General features: G+C 50.0%; 9 protein-coding genes across 9 annotated transcripts; 5 read left to right on the forward strand and 4 right to left on the reverse strand.

Moving 5' to 3' along the window:
* Positions 1-982: 982 nt before the first annotated feature.
* UREG_05023 (uncharacterized protein) lies at positions 983-1,345 on the reverse strand (the record flags this gene model as incomplete). Its single annotated transcript, XM_002584288.1, has 1 exon — positions 983-1,345. One exon carries the CDS (start codon positions 1,343-1,345, stop codon positions 983-985), a length of 363 nt encoding a protein of 120 aa, XP_002584334.1.
* A 550-nt stretch (positions 1,346-1,895) lies between these two features.
* On the reverse strand, positions 1,896-3,699 carry UREG_05024 (uncharacterized protein; the record flags this gene model as incomplete). Its single annotated transcript, XM_002584289.1, has 2 exons — positions 1,896-3,249; positions 3,302-3,699. 2 exons carry the CDS (start codon positions 3,697-3,699, stop codon positions 1,896-1,898), a joined length of 1,752 nt encoding a protein of 583 aa, XP_002584335.1.
* Positions 3,700-4,201: 502 nt separating this feature from the next.
* Positions 4,202-5,453, forward strand: UREG_05025 (uncharacterized protein; the record flags this gene model as incomplete). The annotated part of the gene is made up of 2 exons (XM_002584290.1): positions 4,202-4,997; positions 5,062-5,453. The coding sequence occupies 2 exons, from the start codon at positions 4,202-4,204 to the stop codon at positions 5,451-5,453; spliced, it is 1,188 nt and encodes a 395-aa protein (XP_002584336.1).
* Positions 5,454-6,348: 895 nt separating this feature from the next.
* On the forward strand, positions 6,349-7,862 carry UREG_05026 (nuclear protein SNF4; the record flags this gene model as incomplete). The annotated part of the gene is made up of 6 exons (XM_002584291.1): positions 6,349-6,567; positions 6,687-6,810; positions 6,886-7,035; positions 7,178-7,462; positions 7,520-7,629; positions 7,680-7,862. 6 exons carry the CDS (start codon positions 6,349-6,351, stop codon positions 7,860-7,862), a joined length of 1,071 nt encoding a protein of 356 aa, XP_002584337.1.
* A 637-nt stretch (positions 7,863-8,499) lies between these two features.
* UREG_05027 (uncharacterized protein) lies at positions 8,500-10,579 on the forward strand (the record flags this gene model as incomplete). Its single annotated transcript, XM_002584292.1, has 3 exons — positions 8,500-9,439; positions 9,497-9,787; positions 9,846-10,579. The coding sequence occupies 3 exons, from the start codon at positions 8,500-8,502 to the stop codon at positions 10,577-10,579; spliced, it is 1,965 nt and encodes a 654-aa protein (XP_002584338.1).
* A 729-nt stretch (positions 10,580-11,308) lies between these two features.
* Positions 11,309-12,056, reverse strand: UREG_05028 (uncharacterized protein; the record flags this gene model as incomplete). Its single annotated transcript, XM_002584293.1, has 3 exons — positions 11,309-11,762; positions 11,834-11,942; positions 11,999-12,056. The coding sequence occupies 3 exons, from the start codon at positions 12,054-12,056 to the stop codon at positions 11,309-11,311; spliced, it is 621 nt and encodes a 206-aa protein (XP_002584339.1).
* Positions 12,057-12,338: 282 nt separating this feature from the next.
* UREG_05029 (uncharacterized protein) lies at positions 12,339-12,978 on the forward strand (the record flags this gene model as incomplete). Its single annotated transcript, XM_002584294.1, has 3 exons — positions 12,339-12,369; positions 12,421-12,707; positions 12,769-12,978. The coding sequence occupies 3 exons, from the start codon at positions 12,339-12,341 to the stop codon at positions 12,976-12,978; spliced, it is 528 nt and encodes a 175-aa protein (XP_002584340.1).
* A 484-nt stretch (positions 12,979-13,462) lies between these two features.
* Positions 13,463-15,858, reverse strand: UREG_05030 (uncharacterized protein; the record flags this gene model as incomplete). The annotated part of the gene is made up of 7 exons (XM_002584295.1): positions 13,463-13,516; positions 13,537-14,629; positions 14,700-14,771; positions 14,827-15,320; positions 15,369-15,497; positions 15,555-15,661; positions 15,714-15,858. The coding sequence occupies 7 exons, from the start codon at positions 15,856-15,858 to the stop codon at positions 13,463-13,465; spliced, it is 2,094 nt and encodes a 697-aa protein (XP_002584341.1).
* Positions 15,859-16,146: 288 nt separating this feature from the next.
* UREG_05031 (uncharacterized protein) lies at positions 16,147-17,183 on the forward strand (the record flags this gene model as incomplete). The annotated part of the gene is made up of 4 exons (XM_002584296.1): positions 16,147-16,299; positions 16,353-16,502; positions 16,613-16,768; positions 17,007-17,183. 4 exons carry the CDS (start codon positions 16,147-16,149, stop codon positions 17,181-17,183), a joined length of 636 nt encoding a protein of 211 aa, XP_002584342.1.
* Between the last annotated feature and the right edge of the window lie 485 nt (positions 17,184-17,668).

Consider the following 17,668-nt stretch of genomic DNA (forward strand, 5'->3'; position numbering starts at 1 on the left):
AGAACGAAGGAGACGAAGACACAAAAGTACGGACGAGACGAGCTCTGGATATATCGCTCTTTCCTGAGGCACTAAGGTATAAGGAAACCGCAGCCAGATCAAGAATAACACAAGTTAACGAGAGTCAGCCGGGCATTAGCGGCCGTGTCAGAGGGGTCAGAATTAATTATTAAAGAAGCAAACGCGCTGGCCGGCCAGCTAGAGATAAAAGCACCCGGAGCACCCCAAAACTGGGGCGAAGGAGAATTTTGAACCGCCTAGCTCGTTACGCCATAACTAGTCCGCAACCACCACCACCGGGAACTAGTTAGGGACAACGGCTAGTGTTATCTTGTAGAAGATAGAGCGTGCCCTAGAGCCATCGTTGGTTTGATCCCAAAAGACGCAAGCAAACAGGGAAGGGGGGCGGGTTTTCTCACCTCGATCCAGACGGCGCTGCCGTCGACAAAGGCCTCTTCTTTGGTGATCATGCGGCCATTTCTAAAGTAAACGGCGTGGACATCGGGGTCAGGCAGGAGGCCGCACTTGTAGAGCTCGATGGCGGCGCGGATGTTGGCGTGGTGGTGCTCGGGTGCGGCGTAGATGCCGGCAGGGTTGAGGGAGTCCTCGAGCTGGGCGATGCGTTTTTGAATCTCGAGGGTGTAGAGCGAGGAAGGGGTGGGGAAGTGGTGGTCGATGAGCTGGGTGGTGGCGGGATCGTGTGGGATCGCCATCCCTGCAGGTTTTGGTGGGTTTTTGTTTACTTCTTGGTATCTGATGCTGATTTGATCTAGATAAATGCTGTGGAGAGCAGGGGGGTGGGTTTTGGTGTGGCTTAATAGGGGAGCAGGGCTTAGTCATGCCTGCCTGCCCTTCGTCGCCTCGGCGTCAAGGAGGCATCAGGACTTCTCTGGGTGTCAAGGCAGCAGCGCAACAGAACCAGAATATCCCAACTGACCACCAGGCATCATCATGGTACTCTTCCCGATCCAATCCCTCTCCCCTATATCCAAACTAACCCCAGACCTAGTCCAAAGACTCCTCGCCAACCTACATCCACTTCCACCACCCCCGTCTCGCCGACCTCTTCGAAGACTTCAACCGCCCCTACACCTCTTCCGCCAACAATCCTTCCGCAATCGCGAACACCACCACCACCTCCATCAACAACAACAGCAACAACAACAACACCACCACAACGACGACGACCACCACCGCCGCCGGCCCTACAACCGGCCCCGGCGCCAGCAACGCCAACCCCCCCTCCCAAGCCCCGTCCTTCCTCCCCATCGAAGACATCTTCGTGCACCCGCAGTTTCAGCCCGTGAACCCGGAGGACGAAGACGACGTGGTGCCGGACCAGCATGCGGCGTTTGGGATTGCCCGGGCCATGGATAGTCGGCGGGAGGCGGCGTGGCGGGATCTGGGGCTGGAGGAGTTGATGAGGGGGGTGAAGTTGGGTGGGGGGGAGGGGGAGTTGGTGGGCAGTCGTCAGAGGAGGGTGAAGAGGGTTGTTTGTTTGAGATGAGTGATTGCTGTTTGGGGGTGGTCTCTTTTGTCGGCGTGTAGGATTGTTCATATGTTGCATTAGATACCCGATCTGTATAGTTTGTACGTTGCTAATCATAATAATGTTTCTTCATGGGCAATCGTGAATATCAACCTATTTCAACCCTGGAAGCTAACGCCGGCTAATGGCCTTGGATCCCCCATAATTTTGGTCTGTCTGGCTAGATCTTGATAAGATCAACTCTAGCTCGTTCAAAGACTCTATGCCCAACCTGTTTTGCACTCTCTTCCTTCTCTGTGAGTGATCGCGGATGCAGTGCGATCTGTGCGTAGCTTCCTGGCCCTCTTCTCTTGGACAGTGTTCCTGGGTTGATCACCAACACGCCCTCGACAACCTGCAGTCGATATCAGCTTGGAATGTCCAAAAGCCGGCTGTATAGAGGTGTTAAAAGAAAACTTACCCTGACAAACGGTGGCAGCGTGCTCGGCGTAATAAGCACATCGGGCCGCACATTCCACCACTCCCCCAACTTCAAATACCGCAGATCCAGCATCGCGCCCGTGGCGACGCCATCCTCCGTCCCCGCCCGCGGTAGACGCTCTCTAGCAGATGGCGGGAAAACAGGAGAAAAGTGTCGCTGCTCGATGAGATATCGCGGCAGTCTTGTTAGTAAATTGGTTTCTGTCGGCTTTCCGCCCAGTATCTCTTCCGTTCTGAGCTCGTAGAGCACGTCGTGCGAGCAGAGTCCGAAGATGGATTCATTGAGGGAGATAGTGACAGGGTTGGGAACCATGCGCACTTGCTTGGGCAGCCCTAGTTCTCGTTTTGGTAGCATCTCCTGGGGCCAGGAAACGTGTTTGTTCACTGCGTCCCGTACCGATGGAACGAGGACGATCGTGATGCTGGGCACAGCCATGGTGAGTTGATGTAGCGGTCGAGAAATGCAGTGTTTGAAAAGAACTGAGAGCGTGGACGAGTCCGGATCGATGCCAGGAATATCTGGCAGGTCAAAGTCACCCGTGGCGAGTAACGGATGTTCAATGTCAAGAAAGGGCCCTGTTAAGAGTACCATATCGGCAGATTGCTCTGCCGCTTTGGCGCAAAGTGCGTTCAGCGGCTCAAAGTCCAGGTTATCGTCCGTTGTGTATGGCCCAGACGCTAGGAGTACGTTTAAAGGTTCACTGCCCGATCCACTGAGTCGTTCGTTTGTAGAATTTATGGTAGCAAGCGTGGAGGCGGCGGGAGGAAGCAAGGGGGTCGACAAGACTTCAATCGCAGAAAAGTACTCGCCCGAGGCGTTGATACCTTTGATTGCAACAATTTGGCCGGGGAAGAACTGGACGGAGGGGAGCGAGTCGACCTTCAACGGAACACGCAAGCCAGCACCCGTACGTCGAGACATTTCAAGCACCAAAGACGCAGTATTGAGCCTTCCTTCTGAACTATCAGAGGCAATTCTACCCACCGCAATGATCTCTCTTGTGCTTTGCTGGGCAGCGTTTCCAAAAGGAGTATCATCCGACGTATATTGTTTTTGGAATATCGCAGCAAATTCATCTATCCTGTCGTCCAGAACTTCAGAAGATTCGGACAGCTTCATTGCCATTGGCTTGTATGTGAATTTCTTAATATCCGTATTGGCTGTCAATTTTATTCGGCTTTCGGAGTAGGGCGCCATGGGAGGTTGGGCGGCGGGTAACTCTGAATTGAGAGTTTCTAGTACTTGTCCGCTATTTTGGCGTTCGGAGAAAGGGGTAGGACTGCGCAATGATTAGACAGAAAGCTTCGAATTGATAGAGATAAGAGCCATACGCCGGTATGTCCAATTGCCCACCAGCATGTTTCATAGGGGTACGAGGGTTCAACGGAGAGCTAAAGTCCCCTGCCCGGTTGGCTTTGGTGGAAGGAGTGTCGAATCCCGCCTTTCGTTTAATTGATTTCCCAGCAGAGTACGGTGTATTTGGAACCAAATCCTCTAGCCTGCCAAATATTAGCAGTGAAATCAAGCCCACCCCAAACGGAACGACGGTAGCGTACATGCCAAAGACATCCTGGTTATTGTTCACAGCCCGCGGAGTGGCAGCAACAACATTCCTCTTCTCCGACGGCTTTAAGTGCCCCTTCGCTTTCGATTCCCGTTCCAGCGTATCTAGGATATCTCGTTTCAGTGCGCGAGCCGTTTTTAGGTTCAATGTCGTCTCTTCCCCCATTTTCAGAGAGTACGACTCCCATTTGAAAAAAAGCTCTTGCGCGGAGATGGCGTGCATGTTCATGATGGATCGGAGCTCCGCGAGAACGTCTGCCGGGAGCCCGTCGGGGCTGCCTTCTGCAAAAAGCTCATTGAGCTCTTCTGTGATAGTGTTCATAGCCGGTCAGTTGCTGAATATTGCACAAAGGCGAGTGCTGTATCGAGTCGCTGCGTCCCGTCAACACAACGGATTTGCGCTTCAGACGCGTTTTCAGGACGCGCAAAGTGGTTCGGATCAACTATTCTGCGGTTCTGCCGGACCAAAGCCATCCTGCGTGGTTATTGGCCAGTTGGTCCACCGCTTTGGGCTGCGAGCTTCGGTTCCTGAGCTTCGTTGAGCTGTTTTGACGACAAGAACATTCGACTTGCTCAGGTTCGAGTCTTGTGCTGTAACTAGCCTCGTCTGACCAGGCTCTGGATCGTGCACCGTGCCCACTGCTCGCCGCATCCAACTTCACACAACAATGGAGCCTTCAAAAGAGCTCCCTCCGGCCCCTGTCGAACCCCAGGGTCCACCGACGGAAACGACCGCAGTTCCCGTTCAAGAGCACGAGGGCCAAAACCAGGAATCTACGCCGGAAAAGCCTATCGAGAATCAATTCTCTTCAGACTCCTTGCCATTGTCATCTGCTGATGGGCCCGTCAAAACTCTTTTCTCACGCCCACTCGACGACTGCAAACCATCGCCGCCTGCTGAATTGACCCCTGAGCAGCAGACAAAATACGAAACCATTCTGAAAGCCGTTTCGGCGTGGACGGAGCTTCCAACTGCTTCGGCGAAGAATTCACCCACGGCACCACTTACCGATGACGAGCGCATGTTCCTTACTCGAGAATGCTTGCTCCGGTACCTTCGAGCAACGAAATGGAATGTCGCGGACGCGACACAGCGCCTTCAGGCAACTCTAACGTGGAGGCGGGAGTATGGGGTGAAGGAACATACTCCGGAATATATCTCGATCGAAAATGAGACTGGCAAGCAGGTTATTCTGGGATTCGATAATAGTGGACGCCCATGCCTATACCTGAACCCAGCGCGGCAGAATACTGAACACAGCGATCGCCAGATACAACACCTGGTCTTTATGTTGGAAAGAGTGATTGATTTGATGGGACCCGGTCAGGAGTCATTGGCGTTGTTGGTCAACTTCAAGCAGACCAGATCCGGTCAGAATGCCACACTCAGCCAGGGCAGACAGGCTCTGCATATCCTCCAGAACCACTACCCCGAACGCCTCGGGCGGGCCCTGGTGATCAACAGTAAGTTCGAAAATGCCGTCTAAGCTTGTTTAATATTGTAGAGCTAGTGCTAAGATTTCACCAGTGCCCCTTGTCATCCTCGGGTTCATGAAACTGATTACGCCGTTCATCGACCCGCAAACGAGAGAAAAACTCAAGTTCAACGAAGACCTCCGACAGCACGTTCCTCCCACCCAGCTGTTGCAGGCTGTTGGCGGTGACGTTGAGTTCGAGTACGACCACTCCACCTACTGGCCTGCACTTAACGCCCTGGCTGCTCAGCGGAGAGAAGAATACCGCGAAAGGTGGGTTAAAGGAGGTGGGCTCCTGGGCGAGTACGAGAACTATCTCAAGGGAGGACCGGGCAAATGTCGCGCAGAAACTGAGGCGGCGAGCAGCATTGAAGTTGAGGAGAAGATGGAGCAACTGAACGTGGACAGCTCACCGATGGCTCAAACCCAAGCAGCGGTAGCTTAAATCAACCGTCAAAAATTGATGAAGATGGCGCTTTCGGTTTTCAAAGGACTTTCGGGGTTCAACTTTCCGGCATTGAAGTATTGTTTTTCTACATATATGTTTTTACGATCCAGCAGGAGCCTTGATCGTCGAAATAGATACCCGCTAGAGTATTAGCACGGAGAACATAATATACACACTTTTAATCATTTTTTATTGTCATTGTTCCCCCCCGTCGGCATGAAGACATGGTGGTTGGGCGCTTCCCGATCAAACGCGAGGATGGCGGCATCAGCGCCGTCATAATTTTCGTCACGGGCTGCGCGTTACACAGCATCTGAAGACGGCGAGGATCATCAGGGCCATCGTCAAACACTCCTCCATCGCATCCCCGAGATAATAGTCTGGGCCAGTTTGGCGCTCCCGGCGAGCTGCTTGGGGGCTTCGGCGTAACTCTCGCGGAACAATTAAGGGCCGAGCGACGAGAACATCCCACTTCACGACCTTCATCGCCGCCAGGATGCTAAGTAGGAGATGCGGGCAACCTGACGCTGATGTCGAAAGAACTGGTAGCCTGACGCCAATCAATTCCAAAAGTTGACCCTGGGCTGTCTCTCCGTTTCTTTTGGATCTTTTCTCCTGTGCTGAGTCTTCTTGGATGGCTGTCTGGACCCATGTGAAGCTCCTGTGAGCTTTAACTACAGTTCTCTTGGTCGGATTGGGAGGTCTTGAGCCTGTATGTCCTGTGCTCCCCGTTCGTGTCTCCACGACAGCCGGTATTGCAGCCGCTTAAGCTAGCCAACCCTGATAATCAATCTTCCCGTGCTTCCTTTAATATTCACCCCCTCTTTCTTTTCCCCCCTCTCCTCCTATCCGCTCCGTGCATGCAGCCGCTCTCACCGGAGTCAACACCACGATGATGCCGGATGATGCTCCGACCCGACCTCCTTCAACAACGGCCACCACGAAGCCCTCGCACCCCGCCTCGAATCCGGGCTCGCCACCGTACGGCGCTTCCAGGGGCGGTCACGAGGCTGGCTTTGTGCAGCCATCGTCCTACCTGCGGCCCAGGGGCGTCTCTCGACCAATTGCACCGGTGGAGAGGGCCGTGGATCGCGATGAAAAACAAGCACTGGTAAATGCTCTTTCTCTGGCGAAGGACCCCTTTTTGCCATGGCTTGAAATCGTGGATCTGCCGTGCAGTTCTACTCGCCTTCGCAATTTGTAGACTAATCCCGTTAACTCGAACTTTAGTGGCACATCCGGGATTTTCTGAAAAATCACACCAGCTATGATGTCTTACCCCTGAGCTTCCGCCTGATCGTCTTTGACACCTCCCTATCGGTGAAAGAGAGCCTCAATATTCTCATCCAAAATGGTAAGTGGAATAGTCCCGCTATGCTGCAGCGCAATGGCACGTTTGAACGCTGCTAACGGCATCCGTATCCCTTAGGAATCGTTTCTGCTCCCCTTTGGGATTCAAACACGTCGACTTTTGCTGGCCTCCTCACAACCTCCGATTATATAAATGTAATTCAGTATTATTTCCAGAATCCAGCCGCACTGGCGAGAATAGACCAATTTCGGCTAAGCAGCCTCCGAGGTATGACCAATTCCCTTCCATGAACAGCTAGCATAGGTCAAAACCAATAACGAGGATACTGCATTTCCAGAGATTGAAAGAGCACTTGGGGTGGCTCCACCGGAAACCCTTTCAATTGACCCTGAAAAACCCCTTTATCAAGCATGCCGGTACATGCTATCGTCGAGGGCGCGTAGGATACCATTAGTGTCGTACGACAGTCAAACGGATCGACAGCTGGTCGTCAGTGTCGTCACGCAATATAGAATCCTAAAATTTATGGCCGTCAACGTGCAACAAACTCAGAATTTACGCAAACCGTTAAAGGATATCAACCTGGGGACTTACAAAAATATTGTCACAGCATCAATCGATACGCCGGTAATCGACATCATCCATAAGCTGGTTGAACGCAGCATATCGAGTGTTCCAATTGTTAACTCCGAGGGTATGTAAATTTGGTGCCGTCTTTGAAAGATTATTTTTCTCATTTTCGCTCTTCTAGGCGTCGTTTACAACGTGTTTGAAGCTGTTGACGTCATCACCTTGATAAAAGGGGGAGTCTACGACGACCTTAATTTGCCAGTTGGCGAAGCGCTTAAGCAACGCTCGCCGGTACGTATGGCCTGTTTACTGCAAATATGCAACGGCTAACGCGTTGCCAGGATTTCCCCGGGATCTATACATGTTCGATTGAAGACGGCCTTGACACTATTCTCGACACGCTTCGGAAGTCGCGAGTCCACCGATTTATCGTGGTAGACGAATTTTTCCGACTAAAAGGCGTTCTCACACTAAGTGACATCCTCCACTATCTTGTCATTGAGGGTGAGCAAGAAGAAGTCTAATAAGGAACTTTCATGCATGAAAATACTGGAGTTTATAGAGGCATGGAGTTGATCTGGGAGCATGCATGGTATATAGGTGGTTTTGGATTCGGGGCTTTGGCTTTCTCACGCCTTTGAGTGTAAAAACGGACAACTGGGTCTGGAAGGAGCATGTCAAAGTGGTTTGTTAATCATTTGGGCTTTTGGGGAACGACAGGCTCTCTCTTCGTGCAGAGCATAGAAGACATCAGGATGATACCGCTCTGATGTCTATTTTACAGCAATTGACTCTCCCGTTCCTCTTGGAATTCATTTCTCTGCTTCGCTTTCGTGTTTCTATTGAATTCTCTTCGCTTGTTTATATTTTGTCTAAGAGATTATAGCTAATAATACAGAGGCAGGCTGACCAAACTAAGTAAACTTCGAAGTACTACTTCATTGCATTCACCAGCTATTAGCCTAAAGCGACACTGCCCTTAGGGAGAGATCAGCTCTTTCCCAGCATGATGATAAGAATGCCCTTGCCGAAGCACCGTGTCCGGCGCCGTTCGTCATTTCCTTTGAAGCAATTCTTCTTGTACTTTTGAGCTGTGTTCCTTTCGACTCGAATTCACAGCGAAGGCCTCCAAACCGACGACTCAGACCCATAGGCCAGAAAATGATGCTAACTCAGGCTCGCCAGTACCTGTCGCAACTTCGTAGGAGGGCGTACGGGAATCCGGCTCTTATCCCACTGAAATCGGAGTCCGAGTCTGCCACCGCTACCGTACCGGTGACGATAGATCTAGCTGAGAAGACGAAACTCGGACCCCAGTCTCCGGAGTTGCTGGACCTAGATGTTGCAGACCAATTATTAGTTCAACGCTCGCGGCAAAGCAGTGGTGCCTCTGAAACAAGTGCACTTGAAAAGGAAACCTCTAAGTACAGTGGCTCAACTATCGTGTCCGACGGTCCCAGCAGCTATGCAAAACAATCGACGCCTCTTAACAATCAACGCGAATGGTTGGATCCTGATCGAGCGGACTCCCAGACTCCCAAATTACATGGCTTAGTGCCCGCTAAAAAGCTCAGGCTATCTCCAAAAGCAGAGGCCATTCTGCATGAGGCAAATAACGAGAGCATCCCAACACCGAGAAATACAAGCAACCAAACTACTTTTTCTGAAAAGTCGGACATCACCGTTTGCCACGATCCGTCGAAGCGATGTCAGAGTCCAATCGTTGCGTTGGATACGGTGCTCTCTGAAACGGCGACAGACCCGTTTTCTGACGCTCATGCGATCACGGAATGCTCAAAGATATCATCGCAGTCCCGGACTTTGCAAAACACGACTAACCATGACGATGCCACCGAGAAACGAAGCTTTGAACAGTTTACCACTCCTGTAGATTCGAATGACGTTCAGCTGCCAGCCACCGTGATAAACTCAAGGCAGGCGAGCAACTCCTCTTACGGAGCCTCGCGCAGGATTCTGGAAGGCACAAACATCGCTCGCCGTGAATTCGCAAGGTCTAGGGCTTTCCTTGCATTCAATACTTCAGCTCCCTATTTCTCTTTGGAAGCGCTTGCACCCCCCAGGGGCGATCCGGAAGTTTTCGGTATGTCGACCCCCCTTTTTCGTCATGGCGACGCTTCTGACCAGCTGCCTTGTATAGTTATTCCAACTACAAACCACACAGGATCTTTATTGCATCGGATCCGAACCGCGAAATCTAGTTTGACAATGGGGAAAAAATACAGCATCAGAGGAAAGTTGCGACGTATGAAGACGTTGGCAACCCTTGTTACACAATATCAGGTCGGCTCCTTGACAGGTAAAAGGTTGGAAGATTTGTCCCGACTTGGAGGGGAGAGCATATTATCGAAACTTCCTCCTCGCTATTTCCCTGGAACGTTAAGGCTTCCAACTTGTATCGCCGCGCCCATTAGCGCATTGGTTAACTATGGTAAATAGGCTCATATACGCCCCGAAATTAAATGTATATATCAGTAACTGAGATGTAGGTACCGCTACTCCTTTTATACATCGCGAGATGGGGAATCATGAGCAAGTTAATGCTCTATATAGCTATTTTGCTGGCCAAGTATTGGGGGCGGAAAAACTCAAGGAAAAGATAAGCAAGACGATGAGGCCAACAGATCTTCCCCTGGAGCAGATAAACGCACACGGGCGTGGCAGTAATGATTATATGCACGTCATTTCTACCGTACTGAAACACTTTTTCGCCGAAATTCCGGGCGGCATATTGGGCTCCATGCGATTGTATCACGCATTGGAGAGAATCTCTGCGAACGATTTCTCTCCAATAAACAGTCGCCATGACCCTGGCCAAAAGGATTACCTGCCAGATATACCAACTTCTTTGGCGGCCAGGGTAAGAATGATAGTCCTGGCGATAATAGCGTTGACGACAGACGCTCAGTTAGAGCTCATTTGTGCTATCTTTGGCCTTCTTGCGGTCACGGCCGATGAATCTTATGTATTGAGGGAATTCCATTATCACCATCTCCATCCGAAATCGGAATGTGATCGATGTGAAGGGCTTACAGACTCCATCCAACTAGGGGAGGATTTCGGACACCTTCTGTACGGAATTAGAGAAGCCGGACTCACTACGGCCTCTAAAATGAGTCTAGAGACGCGCGCGGCCGATGTTACCACTATGCTGATTGATCTGTGGAAAGACATTTCGCGGCAGCTCTGGACGTGGGAGATTATCGATGCTCGAATGGGGTAAAAGTATTCGCATCTCGCGCAGAAGGGGGCGACGATGTCATTTTCGCATCGATCATGTTTATTGAGAAGTGAGCATTTATTACCTATAATGTTTGCTTGTGCTTTTCCAAGTCGTACTGTCAATCGAGACGTGAAATAATCGTAGGGTCGTGGGTATAAATTCGCCCATATCATGTAATATTTAAGGGAGCAGGACCATGATTCTTCACCCTGCCTTATCTCGACCAGGATGATTTTGTACCTGCGCCTCTCTCACTGGGAGCATTTCTTCGAGCTGGCGCCGGCGCTGGGCTCGCCAATCCACCCAGTTTGTCCGCAGAGTATTCATCGTCGGTTCAATGTCGTGTCTCATGTCAGAGACAAACTCACCCATATCTGGTTTTCCCCGGTAGAGCCATATCATTGCAAGCACAACGAGTGTGAGCAGAATTCCCCACAGCAGACTGGTGAATAAAAATCCGATGATGCTGAAGATGACGCCGAAAGTGAGAGAGGTAACCGTCTGTAACGTCATGGGGACGAAGAAGGTCACAGCGAGGACGGAAAGGATGTATTGTCGAATTGGATAGGTGGAAGTCGGTGAGGTTGAGTACGGGGGTTCCGGAGCGCTAGCGGAGAGCGACGGAGTGAAGGAGATCGTCAAGAGTGGTGGTTTGTAGTCGGGGGGTTGGTCGTCCGACTGCTATCTGTCAGTGAACTAATAGCGAACCGGATGATGCGCTCGCCTTTTTCACGAAGGAATGGGGATACATACCCAGCCTGGTCCGTCTGTGTGGATTTCAAACTGCCCGTTCTCATTCCACCGGGTGCGAAGGGTGATGTACATCCGTCCGCTGCTCACTGATGCACCGAGTAGGACTGCGTCCGCTTCTTCAAACCATGGCAGGTTGATTCCGTCTTTGTCACCGGCCGGGGATCGGACTGTGAACGGTTTTGATAGGGTTTCGGGGCTCGTCGCGGGTGGTCCGTCCTTTGTCTTGTGTCCGCCGTTTTGATGGCTATTGCCCGGCGGATTCAGAGGGATTGGAGATTTATCAGAGATTGTGATGCTGAGAGCTTCACTCTTTGTGATAGAGGAGGTAGGAGTAAGGGTGAAGGATAGGGCAAAGTTGGATTCTTTGGTGATATGGGCTTTGTCGATGGCTTCGTGCCCCGACTCGCCGAATGGGAAGTAGATGTCGGTTCTGAATAATATATAAGCTTCCTGTCCCGTCTTTATGTAGAGAAGTAAAGCCCATCCTCCCCTTCAACTTACTTATATATCCTAGTTAATGTCTTCCCAGAGCGCAGCACTTTGGTGGGATAATCGGTGCCATTGTCCCTCGGCGGCGGCGAAGGTAAGCCGGCATAAACGAGCGCCAGAACTATCAATATGAGCATGTGTAGAGACTCTCATATTCTGTTACCGATGGGAAAATACCTATCCAGGCGAAAATGCTGGCAAAGGCAATCCGAGCCGCGGTTTTAACTGGGAACATTGTTGCCGATGGTTAGGGCCTGATGTCTATGGAAGCATGAAGGCTGAATCTTCCGTTTTGTTGTTAAAAGCGAGCCAAGCCTATCTGAGCTTAGCGCCCACGAGCTTAAATTAGGCCACACTCTTGGCGAAGTATAATTACTGACTAATGTGCTAATTACATAATCTGGTCCCCACATGCTGACTTGTCAAATCTTATCAAAAAAACTGCCTTTTGGATGGACATTCAACCGGTGGAGGGAGAAGAAGAAAACATCGCCCGAGCCGAAAACAAGAGCAAACAATGAAGACGCCGAGGTTAAAATCTAGCAGTGGTGAGTCCAGAGCCGTGTACAGCTTGATGTACTCCGCTAACATCTACCCAGCGAAATCCGTACGATCGCGTTCGGCGCGGCGCGAGGCTTCGCCAGGTCTCGATGTGGACAAATCCGTAACATCACTCCCCCGTGCGGAGCGAACCGCCGTAACCAGATCTTCTGTCCTCAACGCACAGCATGATTCCGCGGTATCGAAAAAGAAGCAAAAACGTCAGACTCGTTCGCAGCGATTACGACAGGAAAAGGGACTGGAACGAGCCGAGGTCGTGATGGATAAGACTGAGAAGAAGCTTGCCAAAAGCGTGCACAAAGGGAAGGTCGTCAAGGCTCGAAAAGTAAGGATGACACCTGACCACACACCGGGAAGGGGTTTTCGGTGGTGCTAATAGGAATTAGTCCACGTGGGATGACCTGAATAAACGCGGCAAGAATGCGTATAAAATCTTAGAAGACCAAGTTGATGCTATGGACACCGATGACAAAGAAGCACGGCCCAAACAATCTAAACAACCCGGACCACCACCGTCTTCGGTCCTTCCGGCGCCGTCGGCCCAGCCCACGCAAACAGAGATGTTTGACCATGAAATTGACGGCGAGATTACCTAAATTCCAACAACACGGCTTGAACGTATATCCTCACGACAGATCCTATTTTTTAGGTCGAAGTTGAAGAATCATGCGGTCGATTTCCGCCACAGCGCTGCCGGAAGCGCGAGCTCTAAGCCCTTCGAGGCTACTAATGTTTTTTGCCTTGAGGGCTTCCTCTCCCGCTTTGGTCACCATCCCGCAATTGGTCCACATTTCGATCCTCTGAGTCACCGCCAAAGTGGTGCATTTGGGGATAAATGTGGAGGCAAGCTTCGTGTTTCCAGCCCCAAGAATTTCGTTGTAGAAAGGCTATGATATCTAAGCTTTCGTCCATTCAAAAAATAAAAGGGGTACCAATTTTATTTTCACAGGGTAGAGTGACTTGCTTACCTCCCATCCAATAGGCGACTTTTTTGCTTTGCCTATTTCTTCAAGCTCCCCCCAGTCACGCTTTGCAACCAATCCTCGCAATCGCAGCCACCAATATGTTTTCTCCGGTATCTTAAATTCGCTCTGGATCTTGTTGGCGCGTTTTCCGTAACCAGATCGGATCAATCTGTATATAGTTTCGTTCACACTTGATCCTGCAAAATTGGTGTTTTCGGAGAGGTCTTTGTCTAGAGCTTCCTGGATTTTCAAGAGCTGGGATGCTTCAGCCATTGCTTTAAGGTGAGCTTGAGCAGTTGCATCCTTGGAATCAGAGAGCAAACGAGAAGCAACACGCATTTTATCCACCTTTCCCTGCAAATCAGGTTGCTTCAAGGCTTCCCTAAAGAGTAAATTTGATCCATCGATAGGCCTATCATCTTGGTAAAACAGGTCTTTGAGCAATTCGACGTCTTGGTCCCAAGCGGACGCCTCAACTAACGCCGAAGCTACCGGTCGGGTATTTATAGTTCGGAAAAAGGCTGCTAATGGAAGCTTCCTCTTCAGCTGGAGCAAAACAAAGAAGATCAAGTCGGTATCGCCACTTTCAATGGCTTTGTCCAAGGCGACTGTATCCTCTTCCATACTCAACAGTAACGGCACCTGCTTTCCTGCGCGAGGCTCAAAATTTAGAAGTTGCGTTGCCAAATGAGCGCGACCTTCATCATAAGCGGCTCGAGCAATGGTTTCAAAGGAGATTCCGTGCTTTCCATGAAGCTTCTGAACTATCAAATGACAAATCGCTTCATCATCCTCGCTAGATACCTTGACCTTCTGGCTCGCCCAATGGACATAAATTTTGTCAGCGGGCAATCGGAGATATTCAGACACGCGAATGGCAAGGAGGTATTCATGTCGATTAATTAAGCGTTCATTCAATTTCTCGGGTGTAAGCCGGAGATATTGCTCATATGAAATAGGAAGCCCGACCCGGTAATCCCGGACTGCGTTGAGCACGCGGAGTTTCTCGCACATATCCACAAAGTCGTCGCTATTATACAGTTCAAGTATCGATTTGCCAAATGAGGCAGCTTTGAGTAACTGCTTCTGCCAGTGTGGATTGAACTCATGCCCTGCCGCCCTTACGCAGGTATCTACCGCCTCGACAAGGCTCGGTCGAATACGTTGAACATTTTCATTCGCTGCTGGAGACTTCTTTTCAAGTTGTTCCACTGCATCGAGCAAGACAGCAGCCGGCGAGCTCGAGCCTAGCATAAATACTTCTTCCGTCACATCTATTCCTCTATTAGCCCGGTTTCACCTACGCAGGAGGTGTATGGAATGTTACCTGGGTACTTTCTGCAAAAACTCACAGGGTTTCATTAGTAAATAACCTTACTCCATCAAGGTCGGGTATAACATGGACATGATCATCATAGAAGTATCTTCAAGGAAGAATGTTAGCTTGTTGCTATTTCAAGTTAAATCAGTGACAAGTACCTGGTTGAAACCCCATTGGGGCCAACGTTGTGGACCTCGTCTTCCCAAGAGAGAATTACCGAATCATTCCCACACCACGTTACTCCTTTGGGAGGAGTTTTTGCGCGGGAATCGTATTCGCTAAATTTGTTCTGAAAGTCGCTACTCACGACCCATAACTTTCCATCCTGTGTGAACAAGGCGACAAAACGACCATTGGGTGAAACGCTAATATGTTTGAAAGGGCCATTCTGCAATACGCGATCTTCGGCATCGGTAGCGTCGACTACATAGATAGTCCGTTCGATCGCAAGAAGAACCTCCACAGATCTCGAGAGCGTATAGCTAGGCGGTATTAAAGACCATGAGTGAATCTCTCCCTCTGGTGGAGAGGCAAGTAACTTGGGCCGTGGCTCGTCATATCTGGTTACCGAAATAAATTGATTATTATATAGAAGAGCCACGAATCCAGTGGGCCAGAAACGACAATCCTTGACTCCATGCTCTTCCGCAGCCTTGAGTCGTGTTAGCATAGTCCAATAAAACAGAATGGGGGGTCATACACTTCCTAGAGAGAAAGGTGAAAAGTCTCCATTTAGGCCGTAATAGCACCTTGCCGTGCCATCTTCAGTCACTACGAGGAGCTTCTCATCTTCGGACCAGCCGAGTCCCCGAATAGATCCATGATCCCACTAAATGCCACAGAAATCAATTCGTGATCCAAAAAGAAAAGTCCATGATAAACGCACATTAATACGACTTATCCGCTGTCCAGAGTACGAGTAAATATCTATACTCGACTTGGCTGTCTGCGGATCTCGATATCTCTGGAGTTTTGTTTCATCACGATAGAGCGCTGATCGATAGAGCATTAGCTGAATTCAAGGATATAATGGGGTTGGCTCAACCTATTGCGCCGCCATAAGGTGCCCCAACGGCGATATAATTTTCCAATTCTAGATCTTCATCGAAAACAGCATCATATATTCGGACTTTCTGGTAAAGCTGATCGCCAACCTTTTCCCAGTCGGCACGGGGGTTTGCAGGAGCCATTGAAAACCATGGAAGTCCAGATCCCGGTCTTCACCGCAGACGCGTGACAATTCTCAAAGACTGGACATGCCAAAAGCCCACAAGAAGCAGCTGTCTATCAGCACACCTGGTCTCAATAATGTCGATGCCTCGCAGCTTGTCTAAGGGCGGTCGTCTCGGATTACCTAACTAGTCAGTCAAGTGCAAACAAGGCAAACACCGCCCTCCCCTTTCGCCGACGGAGAAGAAACGAATCCCTCGTCCATCAGCTTTATTATTCCGTTTGGTTAGAGTGCGAACTTTTGGATAATGGCAATGGTGGACTATAATGAGTTATTTGATAAACTGGAAGATTTATCCGACCTTGAAGTCGCCATCTTGCTGTGCCTTGTTGCCCAAGAACATGGCATTATCGACACGGACTCGCAGACCATCGATGATCTAAGCCGCGAGTTGAGTCTGGTGCGATAGTTAAAACAACCTCTGTGCTTATCTGTCCGCTAATTCGCCTTTAGATTGCTGGCGGCACTTTTGGGCTATCGAATGTGGTTCTAGATTGCTCGCCTCATATATCCTTGGAGGAATTCAGCAACGCGATTTTGACTCCCGATCAAAACGGAGGCCGACGGTCTCGATTTTCGCAATCAAGCACAGATGCAGATAGTGTATGTCGACTTGGCTGGCAGCTAATTTATGCCTAGAGCTCGCTATGTTTTGCTCCCTATGGTCTTAGCTGTATAGCCAAAGCCGTTGTTTTGTGCCTGACAGAGCTTAGTATCCCGAGCCCATCTCCTATGGCGATATAACGTCAAGGGAAAATGCCAAGTCGCGGCTCAGACAGACCCATTTAGACGATAGGAAGGTTGTCAATATTATTATTGCGAAGAATTTTGACCAAACCCCTGAAGAGGTTCAAATTCAGGCCTTGGAGGTAAGTTAGAGCAGGCAACTGGTCTATCCCGGCGGCGTTGACGATGGCTATATGTAGCTTATACGCTCCAAACGTATCTTTACTAGAACTGCTGTTCATAGCACTCCCAAAACGTTTCTTTTCCTTCCTCTGCTTGCTTCCGACCAGAAGCCTCTACCCACGCTACTGAATAAGCATTTGGTACAAACAGCCCGGCGGGTACGTTGGGAGAAGAAAAAAGTGACTAATATGCTCACAGAATGACCACATTTTCCTCTCTCATTTTCACGATAGAGCGGATGGGTTTACGAACCTTGAAGATGAATCTGGCTGGATATCTGACGACGCCAACTCCTTTACATCAGTGGTTCGACCCTCTCCAAATACGCTACCAGCTTTATATCGACCTCGTCTTATCTTTGAAGAGGTACAATGACCTCAGAACACTGATACTCAGTAACTCACTATGTTTAGGACATCCAACTACTCCAGCACCTAAGCAAGAGCGTAGCCGTGTCCGCCGATGTCAATTGCTATTTACACAACTTCGTTTCATTTCTTAGACTACATCGTGGAGTTGCCAGCGGTATATCAGCCAAGGCGACGCATCATTTTCAGCTATTGGCGAGGTATGTTTGTACTCCGCCGCATCTTGCTCATTCTTACCCAAGTCGTAGATGTTTTGGCACCGTTTCAACGATTGGACTTTTTAGTTCCTTCATTAGTCGCTATCGCCGCCAAAAAGGCGTATAGGCATCGCGTCATCGTTGCTCATCCGGCTGACGATCGCAGTCTTCTTTATGGCAGCAGTCTGCAGGCAGTAAAATCTGCTTTAGCTGACTTAACCCCAGATGTCATCATTGAAGAAGTGCTAGAACAGGTTGAGGCACCTCTATAACGGAAGTGTTCTTTCTGCAGTAA

This window comes from Uncinocarpus reesii, genomic scaffold (assembly GCF_000003515.1).
Source record: "Uncinocarpus reesii 1704 scaffold_3 genomic scaffold, whole genome shotgun sequence".
Lineage (NCBI taxonomy): Eukaryota > Fungi > Ascomycota > Eurotiomycetes > Onygenales > Onygenaceae > Uncinocarpus > Uncinocarpus reesii.